Source organism: Oryzias melastigma, linkage group LG15 (assembly GCF_002922805.2).
Source record: "Oryzias melastigma strain HK-1 linkage group LG15, ASM292280v2, whole genome shotgun sequence".
Taxonomy (NCBI): domain Eukaryota; kingdom Metazoa; phylum Chordata; class Actinopteri; order Beloniformes; family Adrianichthyidae; genus Oryzias; species Oryzias melastigma.
Window position 1 is genome coordinate 7,304,742 of NC_050526.1, and position 20,387 is coordinate 7,325,128.

Genomic DNA, 20,387 nt, shown 5'->3' on the forward strand with positions numbered 1-20,387 from the left:
AAAAAAAAAAAAAACAAAAACAAAAAAAAATCTTAGGTTAGCCAAAACAGCTAATATGTAGCTGAAAAAATAGCTAAACTTTAAAACAGCCTAAAAGAAATCATAGTAAATGCCAAAAATAGTCCAAGCTAGCAGAATGCTAATTCTTAAAACTTTAAAACTGTAACTTTTTAGCATAATTATGAATAATACAAGGCAGGAATATTATTCCACAATAAATCAACTTAAACCTTAAATAACTTTCAATATTTTACTCTCTGTAAAAATATATTTTCTAAAAACTATACATGTTAGAAATGAGCACAAGATAACATCGGGTCATTAATAACAATAAAATAGAATTACCTGGAGGGCCGGATCCGGCCCCCGGGCCTTGACTTTGACACGTTAAACCTTAGGAATGTGTAAACTAAACAGCATTACCAACATAGCAGCTCCTGTAAACCCCGTGGAGGTGACCAAATGCTCTCTGGGTGTCTCCAGCATCTCTTCCCGTCTGTCCGGGATATTCTGGATCTTCTCTGAAAGTGGTGTGATGTGGATCTGGCTTCAGAAGCATCTCTAAAAGCACAAACAGTCTCCTGTTTAGTCAGAGCCGGAGAACATCCATGTGGACATTAAACATCAGCACTTGGCTTTAGTCCAGAACCCCTCATGCGTCTGGAGCATAGACTGTAAAAAGATGGACTGAGCAACCCCTCCCTTTCTGTGTTCCAAACAGGAAGTAACCGCTGGTTTGAAAAAGGCCAAAGTCCCACAGACTCCCATACATTTTATTTGTCAGAATGATCATTCTTGCTCTGATGATTCCGTCTTAGTATATTCTTTTTAAACCTATTTTACTGAAAGATATTTTTTCTTAATTGCAAGTTATTCAAGTTATAAACTGACCAATCAGATGCCTCAGTAAAAGCATGTGCTGCTCGCTGGCCCCGCCTCCAATGTTTGATTGACAGATTCTCCTGAGCTGCTTTCAGTGGGAGAGGTGTGGCCTGATGCATTCTTCTTCACAGGTTCTTTCTAATCCTAATTGGGGACTTGGATTTAGTATTCTCGTGTGGATAGCGTCCCTTTTAACTCGCGGTTTGTTCCTGGTTAGAATTCTTGTCTTTCATCTACTGGAATAGAGGTGTGAAAGTATTCACCAGACATACACTGCTTTGACAGTTCACGCCAAACCTCTTCCAGCTGTAAGTGGCGTACGTGTGCATGTAAACAGCAGAAACAGAAAAGCAAGCTCCTCATGCTTGTCCAGTGTGAAGGGCGTTGGCAAAATGTGCGTTCAAGTGCTCGTGCTTAGGAGGTTCTTGAACGCGTCCTAGCTCCAGAAGTTAGTAAGTTCATGAGAAGTGAGTCTCCAAGCTGAGCTGAAGGGCCCAGTCACAGTTCCTCAATGATTAGAGGGACTTCCCTGATTGGCAGTTGGGAGAACTCAACAAGTCTCACTTTACTTTGTTCCACCCAACATCCTAGTTTTACAATGTTCTTGAGGAGGGCGGAGTTAACTCAAGTCAATATGGCCGACCCGCTTCAGGCTGTTTAGGTCCTTCTGGTGATTATGACTGATGAAAATAATCTGCACATATGATCTATTTTTGACAGTTGATTTTTTATTAAAGATTTTTCTAGTAAAAAAAGTATATATATATATATATATATATATATATATATATATACTGCATATATATATGTGTGTGTATATATGAACACAATTCCAGGAAAAATGCCAAATAGATAGCAGTGTTCTTAGGAGAGAAATTCTTATTTTTGGGGCTGCCTGTTGTGACTTCAGCCTGGATTTTTCTTTTGTATTTTTAAAATACACGTTGAATAGTTTGTTGACAAATTTTATTCTTGTTGTTTTTTATAAAACTACAACTAGAACTTTCATTCTATGCTATAAAAACAGTTTGTTAAACATTATTGGGGTTTCCACAGCAAGATGAATCACATTTTTCCTGACAAAATGTTCTGTTTTTGCATAATTTTATGTCTAGTGTGTGAATACAACATGAAAAATGACAACAGAAGGGTAGTGTTATATAGGAGAGGTTGTACTGATTAAAATGATTCCAAATAAGCAGCAGGTATCTTTCAAATTCAAAATACAGAGTAAATTAAAAAGTAGACAAAAACAGTTTTAGGTGGCAAAGGGTTAAATAAATGTTCTAAATCTACAATTTTGCGTGTCATTTCATATTGTGATTACTTGCAGATAATAAGCTGCTGACAAATATTGTAATTTAAAAAAAATCAATGGTGATTAATTGCGAATAATTTTTTTCCAGATTTGTGATTAATTGGTTAATTTTTCCCTGACATTGGCTGATGATTTAGAAAGAGAAAAACACTTCTGTAAATGCAGATGGTGTGGTGTGTGGGGGGAAGTCTGCATGCTTCTTCACGGCTGCTGTTTTCATTTGGGATTTTCTGAGCACAGACATATACTAGAAGCCTGCTGGATGTTAGTGTGGGGGCCTTAGAGGGTTGACCAGATGATGTCGGGAGGAGGGGTCATTTCGTTGCAAAGGGCTGCACTCAGGATACTGGCACAATACTCAGAAAACTTAGATCTTCAGTCGTGAAAGCTGTGGAAGACATGAGAAAAAATAAATTCTCTGAGCTCTGAGTGACAGCAGGTAACCCCCCATGTCTGTCTGGACCTCAGGAAACCATGCTTCCAGCTCGTTGGCTGTGGAGGAATCCCAGTGGGAGAGCCGACATCTTCTACAGGACGACGTCAAGTCCGAGCTTTTCTCCGAGCCAGAGAAAAACTGCACTGAACCAGGTGAGTCCGCCTCAGCCTAACAGATTTAATGGTTTCATGGTTCTCATGGTTACATTTGAGATAGCTTTGCTGGTTGTCACTGTCCTCTTTGTTGTGGTGGCTTTGAATGGTGCCTTCATTTGTGGTACTAGTCCTCAGAGGCGCCCTCTACTGTCAGTTTCGCTCTGTCCAGGAAGCATCACATGTTTAACCCTTTAACACCGGAGCTCCAGTGTTTATGTTTTTTGATTTAGTGTAACTTTTCAACTGTTAACACGATAATCTACAGATTTTTTTTCTTTATATGTCGGATAAAGGTGAGCCAGTGATGCCACTTCCATTTGTCAGGCAGCTGAAAACATTTGAATTTGGACTTACTTTGGTACACGTGTTAAAGTCAAGGCCCGGGGGCCAGATCCGGCCCTCCGGGTAATTTTATTTTATTGTTATCAATGACCTGATGTTATCTTGCGCTCATTTCTAACTTGTATAATTTTGACCAAATATATTTTTATGGGGAGTAAAATATTGAAAGTTATTTAAGGTTTAAGTTGATTTATTCTGGAATAATATTCCTACATTTTTATTAATCAATATTATGTTAAAAAATTATGGTTTTAAAGTTGTAAACATTGTCATTCTGTTAGCGTTTTGGACTATTTTGGCATTTAATAAGATTTCTTTGGCTATTTGGGAGTTTAGCTAATATTTCAGCTACATGCGAGCTGGTTTGGCTAATTTGACATTTAGCAAACATTTTATCTGGCTATCAGCTTCAGTGTTGTCAGCTATCAATTCCAGCATCTTCAGCTATCAGCACTAGCATCTCACACTAGCATTATTACAGGTAATGCTATATATCTAGTTCATAATTATGTTAAAAAGTTACGGTTTTAAAGTATTAAAATGTAACTTTACAGTGTTCAATAAATGTTTATCTTGTTTGGCCCGCGACCTACGGTGTGTTTTAAAGCACAAGAATGGAGAAAGTAAGCTAAGAGGGCACAAATCCTCACAGTCTCACCATTTCTGCCATTTTCTACAACCTTCCAGACGTTGTTCTTTGGTCCTGCAGAGCTCTGATGTAGACAGAAAGTCTGAAATGTGTTCCAGCAGGATCACAGCCTGTTAGACTGAAGGCATTAACAAAGTCGTCAAATTAAAAAGAAATAACTAAAGGTTGTTTCTGCCCCTCAGTCGTACATTTGATATTTGAGTGACAGGTTGAAAGTTCTTGTTGTGAAGATGCAGATGGTTTGGAACATTTACTGCAGAGGATTCTGGATTCTCAGGAGTTCTGAAGTTACTGAAGCTACAAGCGGATGTGTTATTTAGGAAAGACTTTTCTCCTCCTTTATACCTCATCAATAATGCTCTGTCCAAAGAGACATTTTTGCTGGTCCTGCTTGGTGAGGAGGACGAGCAGTCGGGGTCTCTCTGAGGGGTGCAGGAGGTGTTAAAATGATGCTGTTTGTGGTCAGGACGTTAAACCTGCTGTTGTTTCCTTGGTCATGCATTTGAACCGAGTTGACGGTGTGAAATTGTGCCCCTCTTTGTTTGCTTCCAGTCTCTTTCTTGGGGATTTGTCCTCATTCATGGGTAGAATTCCAAACGAGGCTGGCGCTCCTTATCCTCATCAAACCTCGTTTTAACAGCTGAATCGTGTGTGATTTGCTCATTGTGTTTATGTTGGGGTGTGTGAGTTTTTATGTGTGTGTCCATGCATCTATGAGCATGTGTGTAAGCGTGTGCAGCTTCTCCTCACACAAAGCTGTGCTCAGATTTAATGTTTCATCCTCTCTAATGGAGCTGAGAGCTCTTATGCAACCCTGGACTTCTTATGTAAGCATGGCAGTAGAGCTGGGGGGGACTTTGGTTTTTTACCTTTGGAAGGACGACCTTCAGGGCTTGTTTATAGTCGGCCTAGATATTAATCATACGAGGTGTGTGTATGTGTGAACATGTATTTGTGTACCTCTAGAGACTAACCCCTGATGCGTGCCAACAGAACCAGTACCTTTAAGCCCAGAGTCCCCTTTGTGTGCTGTGGTTGCTCGGTTCCGTCCTCGGAGGACTCTGGCGCTGCTGAGATTCTTTAAAGCCCTGATGTCCATTATGTAAACCCCCTCCCCCCCCAACTCAAAAACCTCACAATATTGTGCTCTAAAGACAGAGAAAAATCTTAAAAACACTTTCAGATCTGGGGACTTCCTTGATCTCTGCCCACAAATTCTTCTTGTTCTACCGGTGCTACACAAATAAAAAACTGCTGATCTCAGACTCCAGTCCTCACTGGTGGACAAGACCTCACTTAAACTCCTCCACCGGGGAGCACAAAGTACCTCCCTCCAGTCAAGAACCAGATATCACACTTAAAAGCACATGGATCTGAGGTGTCCAAAGTCGGTCCTTGAGGGCCGACGTCTTAGATATGTCTTCCAACCAACCAGCCATTGAAGCTCCTTATTGGCTAAACACACCTGATCCAGGTAATCAGCAGCAGGTAAGGCAGGATTTCTGGAAAACCAGCAGGAGGCCGTCCCTCGGGGATGGAACTGGAACACGTCTGATATAGACTTAGCTGTGCTGACCCTCATCCCAGCCGCTTCACACTCGGCTGCAAACCGCTCCAATTCATGCTGGAGGTCCTGGCTCCATGAAGCCAACAGAACAACATCATCTGCAAAGAGCAGAGATGAAATCCTGTGATGAAAACCAGACCCCCCCGGGCCCTGGCTGCTCCTAGAAATTCTGTCCACAAAGACGATGAACAGAACATGTACCGGGAGCAGGTCCGACTTATCCAGTCCGGCTATGCAGACCAAGCTCCTGCTCCGGTCAAACAGAGACCGGACAGCCCTCAGTAAGGCTCCCCAGACCCTGTACTCCGAGAGCGCCCTCCACAGGACACCACGGGGAACGCGGTCGAACGCCTTCTCCAAATATTAGGGCGTCTATGCATCTGAGTTTCTTTATACAAAATCAAGAGTTTTTATATTAAGTTTTTGAAGACTTTATGGTTCACTTTTAGATTTTGTCATTAACACATTGATGAAGGCATTGTTACATTGACCCACATGGAGCTGCAGACCAGTTGAAACCAGTTAGGTGGTGATTCAAAGGTCTTAATCAGTACTTTTCCACTGACTAACAAGGCCATAAATGACCTTGCTGTTGGGAGCAGGAGCATGGACATTGACCACTCAAGATGTTGGTTTGGTGAAGAAGACCATATAAAGTCTTAAGGATGTTTGGGGTTCTTCTCTTCTGACAAACATTGGCCTGGAGCCCAAAAAAGCCCTCCTTTAACGTTTATTAGTGAACCTTATTTTATAAGCGTTTGTCTTTGCATGCCCCGAGATCTTGAGTGTCCAGAGCGACTCTTATCCAACTTTTTATTAAAATGACTAAATTACAGTTGAGTTTTTTGGTCGTTTTCTTCCTCATCAACAAACACGCAGAGGTTAGCAGGGGCTTTCCTCACATGTGTACGTTCATGTGTGGGTTTCTGAGTTTGTGTCTCTGTGACTGTGATGTGTGTTTCTGAGTGCATGTATGTTTGCATACATGTGTGTGTCCTGCTGTGTGTGTATTTTTGATTGCATGTGTGTCTCTCTCAGGGCCTCCGTGTGTGGGTGTGTTTCTCTGAGAGCAGGAGTATTCTTATCGTTTTCATACAAATGTTGCTTTTCAGCAGTAAAATCTATTTATTAAATGTGTCAAACAGTTCAGCTTTTCCTTTCATTCTTCTGTTCTGCTTCTGCTCTTCAGCGATCCACGAGTTTCCCAGAGATGTCTTCACAAACCAGGAGCGTGCAGAAGGAGCCGTGGGCCTGCACGTCCTCTGTGTGAGTTTCAGCTGCTTCAGCCTCCGTTTCCTGCTCACATGTGACTTCTTTTGTGTGCCAGCACTTCCTCTCGTTCTCTTTAGAAGCAGGTTTAGTCTGAAATTGAAAGTCCTGGAAGGTCTTCTACCCCTGCAGAGGCTCATAGCATCTGGGGGTTCTGGTAGTTGGGCAGATGTTCCTGCAGACGGTCAGCTTCCTGGTCACGGCGCTCCATGCTCCCTCTCAGGGCCTGTTCCTGTGCATCCACCACCACTGCTTCTGTGCTGTCGTAAACTGTCGGTTGGCTCTCTGGTCATCAGTCACTTCCGGTTTCTGTTGGTGCTGTGTATGGTGGTGGTTTCTTCTCCAGTTTTCTGTCTGTGATTTCTATTCCTCTCTGCCACTGAACTGAAGCCCTGATGGATCTGTGCTCTTCCATCCTGGATGGTAACTCTATGCTCTTCAGTCCTGGTACATCTTCAACTAAAATGTTTGTCTGCAGCGTTCTCTGGAGCCATGAAAGATGTAACACCTGCACAGGTACTCTCTGACACCTTAAACCTCCCCAGAATNNGGGGGGGGGGGGGGGGGGGGGCTTACCTCAGCCATTCAAAAAGAACAATGTCTGAGAGAAATGAGGCTCCCTCAAAGATGAACAAACATGCCAGACAAAAGAACTTCTGGACTGCATTCACAAGGTGACACAAGGGGAGGAGCTTGTTCTCTTCAGTAAAGCCCCTCTTTGGATCAACAGACTTGTGGGTTTCAGCAGCAGCTCATCACTCATGGTTTGACTGTGACCCCACAGAGCTGAACAGCGCCTCCAATAGGAGCAAAAGTCAAAATGCAAGTAAAGTTGTTGTGTTTGATCATCCATCTTTTTGTGGGTCAGTCCTTCTATTGTCAACAAGGAGTGGTTTGAATTCCCAGATCTTAGTCAGTTCCCTCTTTCTATTGGCTCATGTTACTGTGTGACCCTCCCTCTCCTCTGTTTGTTTTGTGTCCCTGCAGACAGTTTACATGTTCTACGCGCTGGCTTTGGTCTGCGATGACTACTTTGTGCCCTCACTAGAAAAGATTTGTGAGGTAAGACAGCAGCTTGTCGTTTGCCCTCTCAAGTTTCTTAGTGTAGCTCCGCCCCTTTGTGCAGAGGGGCTTTACAGCCTGACTCTAATAAAAAAATATGCAAATATGAGAAACTCTGCATAGCTCCAGAATAAAGTGTATTTTAATCATCCATCCATCCTTTTTGGGTAAAAATGTGAGTGTTACAAAACAAGTCAACGATGCCAGAGAGTGGGGAAACAAGTTCTGGCAGGGGGACGTACCTTGGCACAACACTGGCGTGGAAAACCCATCAGTGACGGGGAGTTTGTTTGCTGAAAGTAGCTGACATAGACGTCACACCGGTCTGATGTTGAATGAAATTCATGATATTTCTTAGTTAAAACAATTTTTAAAATCTTGCTTTGTTTGTTCTTATGCTTTGTTAACTGTGAAAATAACACTTAGTCTTTAAATTTGTAAAAAAAAATGTTCTGTTTATGGATCTTTTTCACCAATCTTGGCCCCCAGTCTAATGTGGGACTCTTCATTTAGCCCAAAAACTCTGAGAACCCCTGACTTAGAGGAAACTGTCTTGGTTCCTACGTCTCTGGTTCAAACTCGTAGCTGTTCATGATGAGTTTGATCTTGAGGTGGAAGTGAGACTCAGCCTGATGGGGACCCCCGCCCTCCTCTTTCAGCATCTTCACCTGAGTGAGGATGTAGCAGGAGCCACCTTCATGGCCGCCGGCAGTTCAGCGCCTGAGCTCTTCACCTCCATCATCGGTGAGCAGCAAATCCACTCTCAGCTTCCCTGTCGTGAAAACTGTTCTCATGTTCAAGAACTCTGTTTGCTGTCTGTCAGGCGTGTTCATCACCAAAGGCGACGTGGGCGTCGGCACCATTGTAGGCTCTGCTGTCTTCAACATTCTCTGCATCATCGGAGTGTGCGGCTTGTTTACCCTGCAGGTGATCACTGTACCAATCAGAAATTCGGCTCATCGAGCCGCTTTTCTCCTTCACAATCTACTGAAATTATCGTGTTAACGGTTGAAAAGTTACAGTAAATCAAAGAACATAAACACTGGAGCTCTGGTGTTAAAGGGTTAACTCAGGAGTCATCGGGAAGTCACTGCCTTCTGACTCCAGCCTCCAGTGGTTGATTGAGGAACTGCATCCTTTGGTACCTGTGGTTTGTTTCAAAACCATAAACATGAACTCAGAGGAGCCACATAGCCGGGCTTCCATCACCTGAACCAGTCAGATGGATGTTCTTCATCAGGACAGCCTCATTGACTGTCTCTCTGTCTGTCTATCTGTCTGTCTGTCTGTCTGTCTGTCTGTCTGTCTGTGTTGTAGACCATCCGTCTGTCCTGCTGGCCTCTGCTCAGGGACTCCATTTACTACACCCTCTCCATCTCGGCCCTCATTGTGGTAAGAACAGGTTCTACCCATTTACCCAGCTCTCACCGGAGAGTTCTAACCCCTAACTCTGTGTATCACAGTTCATCTATGACGAGAAGGTGGTTTGGTGAGTCCAGACGTGAATTCCTCAACTTCTACCATGTTTGACGTCATCAGTGAATCCATGTCTAACCGATGAGTCTGTTTCAGGTGGGAGGCTCTCATTCTGATTCTGATGTACTTCGTCTACATTTTGATCATGAAGTAAGTGAGACTGCTCTTCATCATGAGATAAGACCAAGATCCTCGTTTTCATCACAGCTGGGATCAGAAACAAGGAAACTTCTGGTTGTTAACATTCCTGTGAGACTCCGGATGCTCAGACGTGGTCTTTTTTTCAGGATGAATTCTCGAATCGTTCGTTTTCTGGAGAGTCAGAAGAAAAGCCCGTCCGGTTTAAAGAATGGAGCCGCCGGAAACGCTGACCTGGACGATGGCTGCGACGCCACGGCAGTGCTGCTGAAGAAACGTGAGCTTCTGTGTTTGGTCTCAGTTATTTATGGATGTGGTTTGTGGCGTGCAGTGTTGGGCATCTCACTTCAAAAAAGTAATTAGTTATAGTTACTTCTCCCAAAAAGTAATTGAGTTAGTAACTCAATTACTGCATCTTCAAAGTAATTAGTTACTTGGAAAAGTAACTCGTTTTAAATTACTCTTTAAATATGGTAATATTTTGTATTTTTTCCTGCGTTACAAATAAAAAAAATAATTTACATTCAATAATAGATGATAACCGACAATAGTATACTGGTATAGTTTTCCAATGGAGTCATATTGTCTAAGTTTAGGATACACATGAGAGAGGGTTTAGGGAAAGAATTTTCAATATTTATTTGTCAGAATTATCACACAAAACACTGCAACAAGTGGTATATAAAAAATGTAACTTCACACAAAAAAGGTAAACGTTTCAACTATTAACATACTTCAAGTATCTTACCTACAACTATAATTAAACAAAATGGCTTAAAAAACTGAAAGTGCAAAACAATAATAAATTAATAAACTACAATTATTAACCCATATTTCTGCTAAGAGGAGCAGCTCTCTGCATCTCTTTTTTCTCTCCCAAAATCCCGCAGCCCCGCCCACTCGCTCCGGAGTCTGCTCACTGCGTTGATCTGTGCGCGCTCGTGTCTGTCTGTGTTGTGTGTTTTATAAATATTACCCCGTTTCTGCTAAGATGAGCTGCTCTCTGTCTCTCTGTTCTCTCTGCTTTCACGTCCTGTGTAGATGGGGCGTTACACAAGCAACTTTCGGGTGCAAAACGCCCAGCTCCAGCAAGATCATCAAACTTTGAAGTAACGCGCCGCGATTTACACGAAGTAACTATAACGGCGTTACAGCGAGGATGAAAGTAATTAGTTAGATTACTAAATTACTTGATTTATAACGCCGTTAGTAACGCCGTTATACTTAAACGGCGTTAGTCCCAACACTGGTGGCGTGATGGATCAGAACACCTTTGATGTCTCTTGTGAAACCAACATCAGATTCATGAAATGCAAGAATACCATAAGATGCTTTTAAGAATTAGGATTTGTTTTTAAAATTTTGGGTTTCAAAGAGATCAATATTATGTTAAAGTCTCCGCCGATGAAAATCCTGTTTTTTGAGTTTTTAACATATGTGGTGTTTTTCTTTTGAAAGAGAACAAATGTAACAAGAAATAATTTCATTTTTTCATTTCTGAGTCCTTTTAAATCTGTCAATCAATTCTCAGCTCCAAAAGCCACGCCCCCTCAGAAGAGATTCTGGAAACAATAGCTTCAACATGAAAAATGGCTTTTTAAGAAATTTAAGTTGTGGGATTTTGGTTAAAATCTTTATAATCATGATTTAAACACTACTGTAAAAAATAACACCTGAAACTAACTTTAAAGCCACTAGTCCAGTGATCACCAGTGCAAATGTTGCTACCAAAAGGTCAAAAAGATTTGATAGAGACATACCTGCAGCCACCACTTTGCTTCACCATGCCCTTGAGCAAGGCCTCAAACTTGAATACTATCTGGTGCTCTGAGCACAGGGCGTTTTCACTCCTAAAGGATAAAGTAGAATAAGAATAAAGTAGGTCATGTGATGGAATGGGATGCTTTGACTTCACAAACTGTTATTTCACCAACTTCTGACCTTTGTTGTGTATAGCCCAGGAGTCACAAGATTTAGTTTATTCTTTGTCAGAAGACTTTGATAACTACAGTATTTTAGACTATGGTGTTAGAACATTTTGTTACGGTGTGCTTGACATCATCATCTGCTCAACAACAGAGCTTGTTTTGTTGATGCCTCCTCCTTAAACGCCAGAGAAGCTTCAGATTCTCTCCTCACATCTACCCAGCGTCTGTCTTTTTTTACTCTGTGGAATAAATACTCTGAAACTGCTTGACATTGGATCAAACAAGTTTCCACCACAGTCGTTTGGTGGAGATTATTCATGGAATACTGTATTTTTAAATCAAACTGAAAAACTTACTTGGCGTCTTCCGGGTCCCGGAGCTGCCAATCCAGTATGTCGAGGATCGTTGAGACACCCTGTTAAAGACTGTGAAATGAAGGTCAGACGTCACATGGTTTGTGTGTGTGTGTGTGTGTGTGTCCAGCAGCAAACCACCAAAGGAAGGCGTCTGTTCTGATGGTGGACGAGCTGCTGTCAGTGTTCCCACACCAGCTGTCCTTCTCGGAGGCAGGAATGAGGATCATGATCACCAGTCATTTCTCCCCAAGAACCCGCCTCACCATGGCCTCAAGGATGATCATCACTGAGGTGGGGGCCGCTTGCAACCAGTGTCAGGGTTTCAGCCTGCCTCTTGAGCAGTAGCATGCTGAGTCTGAGCGGGAGAACATGTAAAGGTTCTGTTGTTGTTTTTATCATATTACAAATCTCTTTGTTTCCAATGAATCAAGCTAGATATTCTACGTTATTGTTCAGACAAATGAGAGCCAACAGTGTCACTGAGTGTAGTTGAGCTGGTCTCCTCAGAACAGCAGACCCATGGTTTCTCTGACACACAGAGACAGCGGCTGATCAACACCCAGACTCTGACCAATGGAGACTCGGACGTCCCCCCTAAAGGCCGGCGGGGCACGAAGACCGGGCGCTCTGCAGCTGAGAGGCGCCTCAGCATCCGACACAGCGACCAGGAGGCCGGGGTCCAAATGGAGGACGAGAAGAACGGGAACGATGAAGAGGAGGAGGAGGACGGAGAGGGACCCTTTGTACCTTTTCACTGCCCAGGTAGAAGTCAGTCTAGGTTGGAGTTTGAACACTCAACAGTTACAGCCTCATGGAAAGCTGCTGATATAAACCAGTGAAAGTCATGATGACACAACTGAGGGTAAATTGTTCGTGAAGGACTCAAGAACATTTAACTCCCTTCAACAAAGTCCAGAATGACTTGAAACTAGTTTTTGCAATTAGTGTAATTGCAGTGGATTCTGAATTAGATGAAAGTGGCTTTGTGTTGACAAACAACACTGTACAGTAGTGATGAGTTCACTCAATGTAAACCAGCGGATTCTGTCAATAATAATGTTTTGCTTATCCATGCAAAGCCAAAATCCAAAAGCTGCTCTTCTCTGCGACAGAATCAGATGATTCATGTTAACTGCTTGAAGTCCTCCAATTATATTTATTTTATTTTAAAAAAAGCTGAGAAGCCCCGCCCATGATCCCCCCTGATTATGATAGCTTTGTGTCTCTCTAGCAGTGTTTCTCAAATAGTGGAGCACGCGCATTGGCACTGTGTGTGTGTGTGTGTGTGTGTGTGTTGGGGGGGGGGGGTCACACGTGCAGCAGCACAAGAGCCAAACAGAGACAGAGAGACAACAAACACAAAATTAAAGAAATTAGATCATTAGAAAAAAAGAAAAAAAGAAAAAACTGGAACCTTTTGACTTTCATTGATAGTATGAAGGAAGAGAATCTGCAGGAAATCATTCTCTAGAACTCCACTACCAACCTGTGGAGAATCTTCTCTAAAGGGGATCATTACTGACAAGAAACCAGATTTAATCCTCAAAGCTGAGACTCTTTGGTCTTTCTTAACGTTATTGTGAATAAAAGTCTTTATTTATTGGTTTTGCACATTTAAGAGTTTTGTGTTTTTCACTGCAAATGTGTTCAAAAGGAAAAAAAATGTAAGATGTATAGAGTTAAAAACAGAATAGTTAATAACTAGTCCTTTTTTAATTTATTTTGTCAATTTTATCTGGAAGGGATAAATAACAGCATATACATAGTTTGCACATTATGCAAATAAAACATGTTTACATTAGTTATGGATTTTGTGCATAATCCTACATAGTAGCTGATAATAGATTAAATAAAGCAAAAATCTAAAAATCCATCTGGTAGCAGAAAGAGCCGCTGTTTACAGTGAACCAAAGAACTGAATCTCTGAGAAAAGACAGAATTCATTACTACTGTGGAGGGAAACAAGGAAAGACTTGATTTTACTTTGTCTGAAGGTTTTGGAAGAAAAAAAAGGAAGGAAAATTAATAAAACAGATTATTTAGAAGGTTTTTTGTAATATTCTTTAATGATAATAAAGGTACAATATTTTGAAGAGATATATGTGTAACTTGAGCAAATTGACTAATGATACCAATAATACTTACAGCAGAAAGTCGTGGGTGGGGGTGAAAGAATAAGTTCTTTGACCACAGAAATGTGAACGGCGGCTCATTTGACTGCAGTCGATGTGAAGATACCATCTTCTCTTCTCCAGAACCTGAACTAGACACACTAGCTGGAACAGATGAGTTGGAAATGCTAAAGCAAATGATTTCTTATTACATTCTCTTTCAAAAGAAAAATGTCACACATACATGTTAAAATCTCCAAAACAAGATTTTCATCTAGGATTTAGGAAATGTCAAAGAGCGTGTGTTTTTTAGCTGCTGCCGGCATTGTCTCCAGTGCTAAAAGGTTAATCAGAATCAGTAAAAACTGAGTGTTGGACTCTGTGTCGTCCCCTGCAGGAGGTCTGCTGAACAAACTGAAGTGGCTGATGGCCTGGCCCCTCAGCCTGCTGTTCTACCTGACCATCCCGAACTGCTCGTCCCCCCGCTGGGAGAAGTGCTTCATGCTGTCCTTCGTGAGCTCCACCCTCTGGATTGCAGGCCTCTCCTACATCATGGTCTGGATGGTATGAAGAGAGGTCGCAGAAGCTCTGCTGATGACACTTTGAACAAACAGGACTCATGTTTGAGTTTGTGAGGGGATGATGGCTCACAGCAACGTTTAGGGCAGTTCCTGGTGGAACCCACGCCATCTGTGAATTTGAACACAACCTCCTGGATCATTTATTTGTATTACTATTAACCAGTGTTTAATCCTTTAACACCTGAGGTATCACCGGTGACGCTTAAACAAAAAATCTTTAACATACTGTAACTTTTTAACCGTTAACACGATAATTAACATTAATTTTCGTGTTAACGGTTAAAAAATGACAGTAAATTAAAGAACATAAACTCTGGTGCTCTGGTGTTAAAGGGTTAACCAGGATATTCCCATTGAGATTAAAAACCTCTTTTGCTAGGGAGTCCTGGCCAAGAGGCAGCCACAGTCCCAGACACACTAAAACATTAGAACACTACGTTTGTCAAAAAATAAAACACTCAAACATAAAACAGTGAATCACAAAAATAGTGAAACCCGTCATCAAGGGAAACAATTACAGTGTTTAGCGGAAGTCTCAGTTTCTTTAAGCTTTGCCTTAAAACATATAATGATGGTAGTTTGGTTAGTCAGTTAATGAAGAAATGAGTTCTGGACGTAAAAGCTTTCTGTTGGGTTTCTGTGACCTCACTGAGAGAAGATCCACAACAATAAATGACCATGTCATCACCATAGAAGTGCAACTCAGCTTCTGATACATTATGACCAATGACATGAGAAAATAAATAAAAGAGGGGCTAAAACGGAACCCTGTGGCACTCCTTTTTGGATGATGACTAATTCTGAACGTGTCTTCATATTTAAAACAGAGTTCAGCTAAGTAGGTAGTTCTAGAATTAAGAAACAGGCTTTTTTGAAAGTCCAGTACTAAGTAATTCATCTATTAGGACAACATGATCAACTGTGTCAAAAGCTTTAGATCCCAGAGATCTAATAGGTAAATAAAAGCATAAAATAAGGACAGTTTCCACTATGAGAATGTAGCAGGCTCTGGTCAGTTAGCTCCTGGAGAACTCAGCTGGGTCTGGACCTGATGTAGCAGGCTCAGGCCTGATGACCCCAGGTAGATATCTGGCAGGTTTGAAGCAGTCAGTTCCTGGAGAGTCAGCTTGGTCGGGCTGGTTTGTCCCAGAGGGATGTAACCGTCTCAGGACTGAGAAGCTCCAGGAGGCCCGGTTAGCTCCAGGAGAGTACAGTCATCAGGCTCCATCCAGAATCCACAAAATCTGTTCAAACATTTATAAAATCCTAAGCACTGTGGTTCGCATATGGAGCTTTCCTTTAAGACAAAGAAAATCCCTCAAAAGGTTGTAAAATGCTTAGAAAACACAAAGGAACATAGGACACAAACAGAACATGCTGTCATCCTGGAAGAGCGAGTTTGCTTTCCGAGGACACCTCCTGTAGAAAACTGTAAGGGTATTCTGAGGAGCATGCTCAGTTTCTGCTTCAGGATACACGCCATTATCTACCAGTTATAAGGATGACGGTTCAATTCCAGGCTCTTCCTCTTCCCTTACAACACAAAAACATATTGAGCAACAATTTATTCCATCAATAAATTGGAAGAATTAAATTATATTGTAATATATTGAGATGTATATATATATATATAGTAATATATAGTAATTCCATTACATTTATAGGATGTTATATATGCTACAAATACAGATGACTCAAATAAACATTTTCCTCTGTTGATGATGTAAATAATGACGTATTACCGTCATCGACATCTGAATGATATAAATGATACATGCAGTACATCCATCGTTTAGACATAGAGGAGTATTCTTGGATGGTGGAGTTTTTGTCCCTCTGGCCTGACCCGCTGTGTCTGATAGGTAACGGTCATCGGTTTCACTCTGGGCATTCCTGATGTGATCATGGGCATCACCTTCCTGGCAGCTGGCACCAGCGTTCCTGACTGCATGGCCAGCCTGATTGTAGCACGGCAAGGTAATCCACGGAAGACGGCTTTGTTTTTCCTGACAGTCTGGAACGCGCCGGAGTGCTTCCTGATGTTCTTCTCCTCTGTGTCACATTTCCACCTGTGTGTTCAGGGATGGGGGACATGGCGGTCTCCAACTCCATTGGCAGTAATGTGTTTGACATCCTGGTGGGGCTCGGTCTCCCCTGGGCCCTAAAGACTTTGGCCATCAACTATGGCTCAGACGTAAGTCTCACCTTCATCTTTAAGCTTGACACCAGGCTCCGCCTCTTGACGCCAACACTTTGTTTTATATGGCATTACATTTTTGCCAAAAGTCTCCCATGAGCATATATCAAACTCTGCTGGGTGCAGGACTCTCCACGTCCGCTGCTCTACTCCGGTGTACTGGTGAAACCTCTTCTCCACACTGGTTAAGCCTCTTCTCTGCGCTCGTAGGAGTATTCTTACACTCCTGTGACCTCTCCTGCTTGCCTATGGAAGTATTCTTTCGCCCCTAAAACTAGTTCTGCCCCCTCGTGGAGGACTGTGCGCTCAAGGAGCTTCTCCTGCTCATGTGAAACTCAATACTAAAGGGAAAAAAAACCCAGAAATACCCGCGTATCATTCGTTTTTTTCAAATTAAGACTAAAAATGAAAAGAGGGAAAAATGACTGTTTTTATTTATTTATCACTCTCTAAATCAGTGGCGGGCCGTGCATTTCACACCTAGGCCTTCAGTAGTGCTCCATCTGAATCAACCCAACCCTCAATAACTATTTTATGGCAATAAAACTTCTACTGCAGGTACAGCTGCCACACACACACCAAAAGCATCAACAATAACCTGATAAAATTTCAATATTATGTAGGGAGATAGTAAAGTTTTACTCACCAAAAATCCAGATTATTTAAACACAAAATCCATCCTTTCTATCCTCAAGAAGATTTCAATCACTCTGTCGTGCAGAATCCATGCGTTTCGCAGATGGAAAGTGTTCCGTGGCTGTGATAAGCTGGAAAAAGCTGCATGCGGGAAATGTTCTGGTATTCCTGAAGCCTCTTGTGTTAACAAGGTGGTCAGAGAAGAGTTTGAATTGTGGATTCTTCAAAGTATCTCAGATGATTGAGAAGCAGTACATCTGATTCATCAGGACAATATCAGGACCACAGGCTGCACCTCTGCAGGCAGAGCCACACAACTGAAGAGTTTTGTGAAACCTGACTTGACTTTCTTCACTCTCTGTGTTCTTACTCAGAAGTACTCAAAGAGCTATGTCTGCAGGAGCTTTGATTCAAAGGTTCTGTTGGGAATTACAAGACTTTGAGTTAGTTTTTAGCTTCTAAAGAGTGGAGGAGGTGTTGGTTTCTGACCTTATAAACTAGCACGCATCGTCTCACCTGCAGCAGGTCTGAATCCTCCATGTCTTTTCCAGATCAAACTCAACAGCAAAGGACTCATCTTCTCCGTGGGGCTTCTGCTGGGCTCTGTGTTTCTGACCGTGAGTTTCCAGCTCCTTCCTGCCGTTTTCTGCACCCCTCTGCTTCAGTAAACCTCTCATCTCCTCCCGTCTTCAGGTCCTGGGGGTCCACCTGAACAAGTGGACTCTGGACAAACGCCTGGGCATCTCATGTCTCCTGCTTTACTTGGTCTTCTTGTGTTTCTCCTGCCTCATCGAGTACAACATCTTCACCTTTGTCAACTTGCCGACCTGCCAGGACAACTGAGACACAGCACTTGTACACACACACCAACGCACAGACACTCCCCTCGTGAAGTCCCCCCCCCACGTTTAAAAAGGCAGCGTCTCCGAAGCGTCCCTCACAGATGTTTTGGTGGACGCAGTGAAGAACATCCAGCTGGTGATGCTGATTGTGAGGCTGTCCTTGTGATATGAAGCATCTGAGCGGCGTGTCGGACCAAGGTCTGAAGCATGGTGGAGCTACAGCAGCTCCACTTTTCCTCCGAGCTGCAGGACCTCCTGGCCCTCTTAGATGAAGACTTTTTGGGAGTGCAGGGTTCACAGCCTTGAAGGTTTTGATGTTTCTCACCCGGAGTCCCAGTTCTTCTGCATGTTTGTTGTTCTTCATGGGGTGTTGCTGGACCTCAGGCACTCCTGATTAGTGGATTAGCTATAACAAACTAGAGACTGAGAACCGTTGACAAGGGCGGCCATCCATGTTTTTTTGTTTTCTCGTGTAAATATTGACGTTTACAAAGAGCAGGTTTGGATTCCTGATGTGCAATAAGCTTCGTTGTGAATTTCGAGGGACAATCTGCTGTAAAGAAACTGATTTGAAAAACACTGGAAGGGTGGGCGGAGTCCTCCATTCGGAGTGTGCACGAGCACACCAGCAAGCACACTGATGATATCTGGCCAGAATCTGCTTCCAGACTTTCACTTTTTACAGCAAAAAAAAAACAAAAAAAAAACATGCAAACCTTTTGTACAAACATTTCAACAAAACTACTCAACATTTTGAGTCGTGTGCGTTAGACCGGGATCCGTCCATCCAGTGTTTATGTTCTTTGGTTAACAGTAACTTTTTAACCCTTAACAGGATAATTCCAGTAGATTCTGAAGGAGAAAAGCGAGCCGCTTTTCTCCTTCAGAATCTACTGGAATTATTGTGTTGACGGTTAGAAAGTTGCAGTATGTTAAAGATTTTGTGTTAAAGCGTCACCAGCGACGCCTCAGGTGTTAAAGGGTTACATCACTGTGAAAAGAACAGAGAAGCTCTGAAACACACTCATGTTTACGCTTGAGTTTTATACACAAACTATTTATTATTTAAGGAAACATATTTTCAATAATTATAAGCAGGGAACTTTTGTATTTTTTCTTTTATTTTCCAGTTATTTAAACTGATTTAAAGAGGTTGATATGACTTGTTTTTAATGTTTTTTTTGTCTTTATCATATTACAAAAGTGTTAGTTTCCAATGAATCCAGCTGTGTTCCAAAGGTTGCATCAGTTGAGGTGATGTCCATAGGAACATGTAGAGTGCAATAACCACCATGATGTTGTTTCTGGGCTCAAACAGCCACATTTTACAGGTGTCAGTGAAGGCATCAGAGAATTTACAATAAACGCTGTGATGTCATGACTTTATAAAGACAGAGAGCTGACCGTTTCCTGTTCTAATAAATGTTTGTGAGTGTTTTCACACCTGAAGGCCTTTTACAGTGTTCTTTGATTTTTTTTTTTTTGGTAACTTCAGGTGAGGTCTGTGCTGCTCCACCTGCTGTTTGTGACTTTTATAAAGTTGTAGTAGTGCTGTAAATGTATTAGATTGGAAGAAACATTTTATTTACCGTCTACAGACACATTTAAATTCACAGACGAGATAGTGTCCAACAAAGAAAAGTGATCAAGAGAAGTGGTGAGAGGACGCTCTCTGCTCTTTGACTTCCTGAATGTTGTTTCCTATTGGCACCAAATTGAGGTTTTTGCCCCATTGCTGTGAGATTCTTGTTGCAAGACATCAGACATGCAGAAGGAGAACAGCAGACGTCCTTTGTTAAAAAGTTTCACCTTGATATACAGACGCACCAACTTGATCGCTAAAACATCTTCAGACTGAACAAAACAGATCAAAACGTTAAACTCTTCTAAATGAAACAGAACTGAGGGGTCCGGTTTATTTGTGAGGGTTTCGTTTTAAAAAAGAATCTTTAGAACTCTTGCAGCCGTGCTTATATCGATGTGTGACTCCTCCCATGACAAAGGTGGACAGGATTTCATGTCTGCTACGGACACCAGTGTAGTGCTGCCACAAACGACTACTTTAATAGTCGACTAGTCAATGATTTTTTTTCAGATAAGTCGACTAATCGAGTCATGCGCAAACTGGATTTAAAGCAGACATCTTAACCATCATTAGCTTTAAACTAACTAAAAATAAAGACTTTTAATGAAAACTTTAATGAATAGTGCAGCTTCTGTCCTTCATTATTTTCTGGTATTAAAACAAGTTTAACTAGAAGAGTTGCATTACCTGCAATAATGCTAGTGTGATGCTTTTTGTTGCAAATGCTCACTGAAGATACTGAAACTTTTTGCTCAAAAAGGTGACGCAATTTACTTTAACTGCTGAAGGGCTTTAATTTTATCAAGAGAACTTTTAAAGAAATTGTATCAAAGAACTATGAAAGAGCGCTGAAGTTG

General features: G+C 41.9%; 1 protein-coding gene across 2 annotated transcripts in view; it reads left to right on the forward strand.

The window, feature by feature from the left end:
• The window catches only part of LOC112161528 (sodium/potassium/calcium exchanger 3), a 25,278-nt gene extending 5,884 nt beyond the window's left edge, over window positions 1-19,394 (forward strand). The window contains exons 2-17 of one of the 2 annotated variants that reach the window (XM_024296723.2): window positions 2,669-2,788; window positions 6,539-6,615; window positions 7,606-7,680; window positions 8,340-8,424; window positions 8,504-8,607; window positions 8,998-9,072; window positions 9,144-9,169; window positions 9,253-9,306; window positions 9,444-9,571; window positions 11,706-11,869; window positions 12,118-12,340; window positions 14,087-14,253; window positions 16,133-16,247; window positions 16,352-16,464; window positions 17,655-17,720; window positions 17,797-19,394. In XM_024296723.2, coding sequence (XP_024152491.1) covers window positions 2,669-2,788; window positions 6,539-6,615; window positions 7,606-7,680; window positions 8,340-8,424; window positions 8,504-8,607; window positions 8,998-9,072; window positions 9,144-9,169; window positions 9,253-9,306; window positions 9,444-9,571; window positions 11,706-11,869; window positions 12,118-12,340; window positions 14,087-14,253; window positions 16,133-16,247; window positions 16,352-16,464; window positions 17,655-17,720; window positions 17,797-17,946 — 1,742 coding nt within the window. In that variant the 3' untranslated portion in view covers window positions 17,947-19,394. The remainder of the gene's footprint in view (window positions 1-2,668; window positions 2,789-6,538; window positions 6,616-7,605; window positions 7,681-8,339; window positions 8,425-8,503; window positions 8,608-8,997; window positions 9,073-9,143; window positions 9,170-9,252; window positions 9,307-9,443; window positions 9,572-11,705; window positions 11,870-12,117; window positions 12,341-14,086; window positions 14,254-16,132; window positions 16,248-16,351; window positions 16,465-17,654; window positions 17,721-17,796) is intronic. The other variant, XM_024296724.2, reaches the window with a different exon arrangement.
• The last annotated feature ends 993 nt before the right edge of the window (window positions 19,395-20,387 follow it).